We start from the raw sequence: 9,425 nt of genomic DNA, 5'->3' as shown, positions 1-9,425 counted from the left end.
GCTTATGCTTTGGGATCTCGGTACGCGGAAATTGCACAGTCAAGTTACCTCTTGGTCGTTGAGGATTTTTTGGGTGGTCAGCTGATACCTAGAGAATAAAACGCCATTATGCTTAACTAAATTTGGAATATATTTCACAACCAATTAAAACATGTCACAAAACGAAATTACAGAGGTTTATCACAGATTTAAAATACAATCTTGGTACTTAAGAACTCATATATTTAAGATCTATGTACTATGGAATATTGTTTAAAAATGAGCATTTTATTGTAATTACTTAAAAGCAATTCAGCATGGTTTAAAAACACATTCTTCTTAATATAAATCATATAGCAAACTTTAAAATTTTCATTACTATTTGGACATAGCATTCTTTTCAGCCTACAATATTTTATTAATTTTACTGCTTGATAGAGCACTACATTTTTTGTGAGCAATAACATATTTTTGAGTACAAAACATTACAGGGACGCAACACAGACAACTCCAAATCAACTTTAAATTGCAATCAGTGCAGAACCAGAGACCTAAATGGGTTTATCATCTAACGCCTGCTCTAAGACCTATAATATTCTCGTCCATCAACATATCATCAATTACATGTTGCAACTTAGTTATAGTTCTAAATCTATCTTCACCATTCAAGCATTCCTTCAATAACCTGTCCAAATGGGGCCGGGAAGCGTTCACATCTTTAGGTAGAGGATACAGGAACGGGTCTTCATCTCCAATTAGGATGTAGCATGCAGCCCATAAGTTGTGGTCACTTAGATGGTGCTTACACATGCTGTGTATGGAAAATGTGAAGCCTGGGCCAGGTATGTCTCTGGCGTAACGTTGATACCAGTCAGGCAGGTCGGATCTAGGAGAAATGTGCTTGTCCAAGACAACAATGTCTTCAAGATCGATAAAAGTGATGTCATCTTTTTCGTTAGCCACTATGTTGTCGAGGGACCAGTCCATGAGGTAGAAACGGTACCTGCAACATAAGGTAGTATATAAGAGAGTACATAACATACGCACACAATTAGTTAAGGAGTACATACGGGGGCACATAGCAGCAGTACATAAAGAAGTAGTTAAAGGAGAGTACATAAGGGAGCACATAGGGGCAAGACATAAAGAAGCACAAGGGTAGGGCATAAGGAAATATATAAATGAGTATATGTATAAGTGGAGTACATAAAGGAGCACATAAGGGAACTACCAACCTATCATGTTTAAAAGTAAAGTCCATAGCAGCATCAAGTATTTTCTTGGCAAACTTCAGCTTTCTATGCCAAGGTACATGAGTGAGTGATGCCAGAGGTTCACCCTCGTATGCCACCACTTCCACTCGGCCACAAACACCTCCATATGCTGGTATGGGCCAACCATGGGACCTTTGTAGAACCTGGAATTTTTATAAAGATATTATACTTGTGTGATCTAATGTAATTGATGAGGACTTTGACTTCAGCCATTGTATTAGAAATTAGCTGTTTTTCAAGGTTTCACCTTTGTTCTGGGTTTGAAAAGTATTGTGGGTTTTTATTGGTACAAGAATTTTCTAGTTGTTTTTCAGCAGATCCAGAGATTGCTTAGTTTCATAGTAAGTAATATTAATAAATACAGCTAAGTAGTAAAATGTAACACTGGCACTCAGCTGCATCTGGTTAGACTGGAAACTGACCCCAACATAGTTGGGAAACGGCTAGGGAGAACTAGTGTAATGAATAGAAATTTGTTTTTACTTTTACTTATCTAGGCTATTTACCTGAAATATAATAGGCTCTGGATTAATGCTCAACATAGTCCAAATGTTAACGATATCAACCTGATCCTTCTTACTGTTTAACACTGGCAGTATGAAGTCAAAGAGGCTGTATGCATATGGACACACCACCAGCCCCTTCCGAGGCCTCGTATCTGGCTTAGACAAGTTATACTCCACAAGTTTGATCAACTTATCATCAATATTCGAAACATTCAGTAAATGCATCGGCTTACAGTTCCGTTTCAGGTGGAAATTCTTACACAACTGCTGATCAAACGCCTTCCACTCTGAATTGTGAGCTAGCTTCTTCATAACCACCCGCCGGTTAGACTTTGTGTAACCATAAAATATGTTTTTGGTATTAAACATGCTTGACCAAGTATTGGACTCAATGATGACTTGGTTGGAGTAAAGTTCGGGACAGACGGACACTCCGAAGCAAGCCGGACAACGGTTCAGGTCAGTCATGGTCATCACTCTAGGGACCTTCAAGTCACCAAACAGAATAACTGAAATGTAAAAAGATATAGTAAACGCTATGACCATTAGGGACACCCTTTTGAAAAATCGTCGTCGCAGCAACATTTTTTCGTAAATTTTGTCATTCATGGTTAAAGTAGTAGTATTTAAAAATTAAGTTCGAATTTGTGGAACCATTTTAGAGACTTTGTTCCTATTTCTTAATAGATTTATAATATTGTTCAGATTTTTTTGCAGTAAACAAAACAAAGTCTGTCAGTCAATATTTTGATTTTGACATTGTTTTTTTTTGTATGATGGAGTGGAGATCAGAGTATTAATCTGCGGTGGAGATCGAATTTGGTAGAGTATACTCGATAAAATAAAAACTTGGTTTCTAAAAACAGCTGCAATTTTGTGGAGAAATATAAGAAATAACTTATTTCACTAATAATTTATCAAGGCCGACCTTGTTGCCCATTTTATTTATTCAAATCGTTATCCTCGTCTGTGTAAGTTTCTGAACGATTTCAAAACTGTGTCACTGATGCAATCTGTCATGTCACAGCAAACTGTCAAATTGCTTTAGCAATTTCGCGAATCGCTGACGATTCAATGAAAAAATAAAGCAAAACAAAGCGTAATTCGATAATTGATGGCGCGTAAAGTATTTCGTAACTGAACCAGTATTATTTTCATGTCAAGTTTAACTTCATTGTATGTGATAGTATTGTGTTTACCTAATCTGTGATCAGCTGTTTTTAAAAATGGGGTTTATTTTTTATTTTATGGATAATTACACGGCCAGTATATACGATATAATCGGTGAGTGGTGTTTTTATATTGACCTTGTACTTTATCGATCATAATTGCTGCCTACTGTATTACCATGCCGTTTTGTATTCATCTTTCTCATGGTTTTTTATAAAGTTCATATAGGTCTTGTGTTGAGAGTTCAATACGTAAAAACCGCTATTATTTGAACATCTAACTATTACAGCAATTGCCGAGATAACCATCTGACCACTGAAGCTTACCTACAGCTTATTAGTATTGTTCAAACCATTATGATAATTTGATTTCTCATACTACTATAGTTCGGCCATTCAGAGAATGCGTTCCTGACACGTCGCGATTGAACTGACGACGTAACTTTGCAATGGCGTTGCAGTTACGATAAAAATATTTTTGCTGGTTGTTTACCGTTTTAACAATTGAGGAGCATTAAAACAACATTATTATATCAATAATCAATGAATGTAGTTACGTCGTCAGTTCAATCGCGACGTGTCAGGAACGCATTCTCTGAATGGCCGAACTATAAGTTGTTTCATGACTTTATGTTAGGTTTCATTATGAAGCTAATATTTTTTCTATTTTTTCTATTTTTTCTTCATACATACTCTTTGATCAGGTCTAACTGATCAGTTTATTCATGTCTATTTCTATTTACTCTATTTCCTAAGCAGAATCAATGAATTAGGTGTTTGTGATGAAATTTATCACTGTTAATATGCAATACTCTCAATGACTTATTTCGTAACATGTTTTAGTTAGATGATGAAGGGCATCATCCCATTAATTATTATTTGGTGTCCTTTTCAAAATCTTCTTATCGCAAGTAAATCTATTTGCAGCCATAAATCCCCACACTCCATCCATCGCTTCATTATATTATAGTAATATAACTTCTATTATGAAAAACAACGGTCTTACCCATTAAAATGTATAAACCTATAAGATAGTAATAATTATTTTTAGCTCCTAGACTTTAAACATGCACTTATAATAAAAAAAAAACAAATAAACAACTAATATTAAAAAAGCTTAATACTATAAATCTCTGCACACATGTTTATCTATGACGAGTTTATCAACTTATCATTTTGCATATCTTTGTCGTATGATGGCACACAAAGATAAAGCAGTTTGTTAGTATTTTATGCATTGTTGATGGTAATAATAGGCATTGAATGGGCTTTCCCACAGTTTTTAAATAAGTGTTAAAATAATTTTTTGGTATATTAGCATGTAGTTTCACCCTCGTCTCAAGGGGTCAACTTCCTGTGGGTAGATAAAAAAGTAGCCTACGTTATTTTGATAGCAACATTTAATTTAATTCTAACCAGTAGTTTTAGCATGAAAGAGGAATTCGTTTAAACATTCCCATTTGTAATATTAGTTGGATGCACTCTGTTATTGCCATCAAAATTAAGTACTAATTAATTCAGCTTTGAATATAGTTAAAGAATGTTTTAAACACATTCTTGTATTCCTACCTCAAAAGAAAAACTTTAAAGATTAGTGGCAAAGCAAACATTTCTAAAGTCTTGTGGGCCTGACAGGTTTTTCAAATATATTCACTTCACCACAAACACATTTTTGTGAAAATTATACCTAACTTGGTAAATTAAGGTATTTATATTTATTTATTCGATTCTAAACGGAAAAGTTTAACCCTTAAATGCATGATGATGTATATATACATCGGTGTTTTCGTCCTTAAATAATTTCAAAACGGTAACTCAAATACAGTATTTTTTACTTTTAATAGGTGTTATGTGGTGTGTTGAATTCAAGCTTTCACAATATGACAGTTCACTTTCACATTGTGAAAGAAATTCACACACACGAATCGATTACGGTGCAAGATGCCCAATAGGCATGATGACAAATTTTTAAATTCCTTTGTATGATGTAGGTATACGTCTATTTTATATGAAAAATTATTAATTTTAAGAAAATGCGAAGTTTTTTTATCAAATAATTGCATTTTTCTCTGTCCACTTTGAATCCGGCGCGAAAACGCTTGTCAGTGTCATGTCGTCACTTGTGACGTCACGACTGAAATTACAAGACGCAAGTAAACAACGCTCGTGCAATAATTAAGTTTTTTGTGTTATTAAATATGAATTCGAAAGGGCATAGGTGTTGTGGGGTCCCCCAGTGTAAGAACACATCCAAAACAACTCCTGATAAGTTATTTGTGTACGTTCCTCACAATAAAAAAATACGAAACAAGTGGCTTAAACTTGCAAGGCGAGATTCAAAAGCAATATTGCCCAGGGTACAACTTTATTTTTGTGAAGATCACTTTGATGTAAGTTATTACATAGTTCTCTAGATTCTAGCATAGTTTATAATGTAAATAACTATTTCGAGTTTAGGTTTCATCTCTCATTGTTTTTTAATTAAACTAGTATACTTACATGGAAGTTTTAACATTTCTAAATTCAGCTGAACAAAAATCTTTATTTGATGCCAAAAGCTTTCCCAGCATTATGATATCAATTCTAGGCAAATTAGCGCTGTTTGCCTTGATAAATCCGGGCTCCATAACTCGTGTTATAAACAATTAATTAATTTAAAACAAAGATCGCAGTGGAAGTTCACAATAACGAAATGTGACGTTCGCGCGCTTTCGCGCGAGTTGTTTTGAGAGATGACGTCACGAGCTCTGATTGGTGTTCAAGATATCATGGCGGATTGCCTTATTTCGTAATTTTATTTTATAAAAATACATATTAATCACATTATTAATAAAGAAAACAATGCGCGTTTTATATTCCAAGCTTCAAGTTTAATTTAATAAATATATTATTTTAATGATTTTTGATTACTGTCATCATGCCTATTGTAAGGGCACGACACAATGGTCGTGTACCAAATGTAATGTAGGTACCGTTGTGTCTAAATCAGAGAAACAACTGTTTCAAAGATTTTCATTCACTGCAGTAAGCCTAATTCCATAATTAGGCTATTTCTAATAGCATAGTACTTAGGCTACATTATTATTATTAACTGTAATGCATACTGATGTAGATCTACATCAGTAAGTTTTTTTTTATAAAAATATACTTTTTGGAAAATAAATATTTTTTTCTTTATTTTTCCCTTTATCTATGTTTAATTACCTACCTGTTTCAATTTATGGTATTTAAAAAGGTAAAATCATGCATTTAAGGGTTAATGATTGAAGTTTACAAAGCAAACACATTTACAGTCAAGTCCTTGTACGTAGGCCAAACAATTTTTTTGACATGTGTACTGTACACCTTAAAAACATGGTTATATTGAGTCATTTATACCTAACTCGGTACATAAATAAATATTAATTTCTAGAATGCATTGAAAAACGCACTTACTGGACTTTGCAGCCTCATTAAGGAAAGAAACAAATGCTATTATTAGCATAATTAAATGTCCCACTGTTGTTTTATTTATTACGTTTTCAATTACTGTTAATTCACAATGTGGCTAACGCTTTTTTACCTAGCTGTATGGATATGCCTCATGATTCCAAAAAAAATGTTTAAATAAATAATAAAAAAATTAAATGCAACTACACCTTGAAAAACCAGTTAAATACGATATAAGATACGTCCTGTTAATTGGCTAGACATGCTATGTTACGATCAGGCCGAATCCCAAAATTAGTGCTATCTACGCCTACCTAATTAGGCATTGTACCCAGAGGACCCCCCGTGAGTTATAGGGTTCATTGTTACTAAGTACCTACCGAATGACCGCGTAGTGGTAACGGGCGTACCTTATCCTAATTTGTTCTCTGTGAACATCTTAGTACCTTTTTCCATAATGCCAATGCAAGACCTCTAAAAATAACTACAGCCTTCACTACTTCCTAGTTCAAAGTTAATTCTAACGAGATCTGTAAAATTCCATTTACGTTGGTATCTAATCTTCAACGTAGATCATAAACAACAACAATTATAATTGGTCACGGTTATTCGTCGGTACATGCGTAAGTTAAAATAGCCTGTAGAATCATGTAGAAAATGGTAGTCGCACTGCCATTTTTAGGGTTCCGTATCGAATGGGAAGAGCGGTACCCTATTACTAAGATTTCGCTGTCCATCCGTCTTGCACCAGGCAGTATTGCATGAAACGTGATATTTAGACGGTTGAAATTTTCGCAAAAAAAAGAACCAAAAAAAAACATTTTAGGGGGTTCCCATACAACAAACGTGATTATCAGCCATTTTATAGATAATGCTACGAAACTCTTTGAGCGCGAGTCCCACTCGCACTTGTCAGTTTTTTTTATGTGACTTGACTACATAATTATGCAATAAGAGTCGCGATGCTCCTCAGAAGATTGATTTTGTGCTAAAAGCAGCCAACTTAATTACGTTTCAGCCTTGACTGATGGGTGGGTCAAGGATGTAGTCTTGTTGTGTTGAGGTAAAACATGTATTGTACGTTTTATAATAGAAAATTTCGTTAAGAGTAAAATAGAGCCCATTGTTTTTGTACTTTAGTATTAAATCTTCTTAAGGTTGTTTTAGTAGATGTTATAGTAGTAAATGACCCCTCCCTTTGTGGGTGCAGCATGAGGAACTGTCTTACTGACTAATACCCACCATGTTCCTTCTGGAGCACTCAGTGTACCAGGGCCGCAGTAACTCTTTCGTACAGTCCCGCATCCCTGGCAGGAACAATCCCGCAGCTAGAAATATTTTAGTAGCTGCAGAATACTTTTGGAATTAATCGAATTGGTAGCTTAATGCAGATATTACGATATCAGTATTTCGAAGCAGATAGATGTATAACTATTTCGAAAAAACCGGCAGCGCCGGTTTTGAAGATAAGTTTTGCAAAGCTTTCATTCTCATAGTTCGATTATAAAGTTCTTCTGGGGAAAACTTCTGCCCGTGCCCAGATATAATATAGGGTCTATGTTACTCGGGAATAGATTACCTTTCCAACGGTCAAATAATTTTTCAAATCGGTTCAGTAGTTCTGCAGCCTTTAGGGTCCATATAAAATCATGTTTCCTGTTCATTATATTAGTAGGTATAGTATAGGTTCGCAGCCACACAGTTAACGCAATATCTTCCTATTTGCATACGAAGAAAATGATCTAGCAATCTTGTCCACACAAGGTCTTAAGGCGGTATTACATCATCAACGTATATTATTCGCCAAATTGCACAAAAACTACAGATCAACATATTTCTTCATCTCGAAGAAATATCAGTAGTTGATCAAACATCCTGTTTTTTTATTAAGACTCTTTTTTTTATGACTACATTCATATCTGTCTTAAGACTTCGTATATATCTGACCGATTGACTTCGGGTAAGTCAAATCCAGATACTGTGATCATGCAGATGGGCCATCAAACAGTATAGACTATCCTTTCTTCTCTAGAATACAACTTCAAGAAAAAAACACTCGTGCCTCTAAAAATGAGGTATCAATCATTGTTTGGGACCTTTATGTAAAATTACTTAGTAAAGGTATTGCTTTCAATCGGGTGCGAAGGGTAAATAAGATGAACAAACAACAGGGTACAAAGTCCAATATTTATTTGTAGAAATCGCTTCATATTAAGTCCAGGTTAGGGGATTTCCAGACCATATTTAATTTATGACTAAAAGGCCTAAAAGACTAAAAGGCGGATATCACTAAAAGGCCTTACATTTTTTTCTAAAGAAACATTTGAATTGAAAGAACTTTCGATGTTTAAAAAAGGCTGTGAAATTTTGGTTTATATTAATATCGCAAATGGTAAGATCACGCCCCATAACTTATGTTAACTTGGGTAAATCATATATTAAAAAAAAAAAAAAAAACATTTGATATTGGAACGCTGTTTCTCACGTCGTCGCAGGAGGATTCCTACCCGTACCCTGGAAAATATAGCCTTCTATGCTACTCATTGATAGGTTAGCTTCAAAAAAGGTTTAAAAAATCTTCTCTTTTTATTGCATTTACTAGCGTAGAAATGTACATTTTCTGCTTCTCGTTGTCTCCACCTTAAATAGATAAACCGACCTTTGCTCAGTGGCAGTTTCTCAACCTGTCAGTGCTCACGTAACGATCTGGACTTCGGACTTCAAGATGACCGACAGACAGTCACGTAGGTTAAGCTGTCAACTTGACGCATAACGTCCTCTGACTTACTTGACCATGTAAGTTCTATGACGCACATATTAACTGGAATATTGACGGTAAATAACTCGGAACACATTTTGTATTTGTTTTAGTGATAGGGAATTGGTATTTTCGTAGTAGTATGATTCATTTTTGTTCTTTTGAAACTCAATTTGTTAACTGCGATTAGGGAGTTAAATAGCTCTTCTAACATACATATTTGGGCTAGCTGTAGGATTTGATTCTTCTCATCAAGATGATCTGAACGTTTGATGACTTCGATAAAGTTGTATTGGTGCATTTTCTAGGC

The 9,425-nt window shown here is 34.7% G+C and overlaps 2 protein-coding genes across 2 annotated transcripts in view; one reads left to right on the top strand and one right to left on the bottom strand.

The window, feature by feature from the left end:
• Positions 1-109: 109 nt before the first annotated feature.
• On the bottom strand, positions 110-2,626 carry LOC124641112 (divergent protein kinase domain 2A). The gene is made up of 3 exons (XM_047179092.1): positions 1,760-2,626; positions 1,215-1,396; positions 110-982 (listed from the first exon to the last, which is right to left on the bottom strand). The coding sequence occupies exons 1-3, from the start codon at positions 2,366-2,368 to the stop codon at positions 544-546; spliced, it is 1,230 nt and encodes a 409-aa protein (XP_047035048.1). The 5' UTR covers positions 2,369-2,626; the 3' UTR covers positions 110-543.
• A 139-nt stretch (positions 2,627-2,765) lies between these two features.
• Positions 2,766-9,425, top strand: part of LOC124641113 (transmembrane protein 68) — a 28,651-nt gene continuing 21,991 nt past the window's right edge. Inside the window, exon 1 of the mRNA XM_047179094.1 lies at positions 2,766-3,043. Within this exon, the coding sequence (XP_047035050.1) occupies positions 2,986-3,043 (58 nt within the window). The 5' untranslated portion in view covers positions 2,766-2,985. The remainder of the gene's footprint in view (positions 3,044-9,425) is intronic.

This window comes from Helicoverpa zea, chromosome 22 (assembly GCF_022581195.2).
Source record: "Helicoverpa zea isolate HzStark_Cry1AcR chromosome 22, ilHelZeax1.1, whole genome shotgun sequence".
Lineage (NCBI taxonomy): Eukaryota > Metazoa > Arthropoda > Insecta > Lepidoptera > Noctuidae > Helicoverpa > Helicoverpa zea.
Note: the sequence above shows the minus strand (reverse complement) of the source record. Positions and strands in the feature narration are given on the sequence as shown.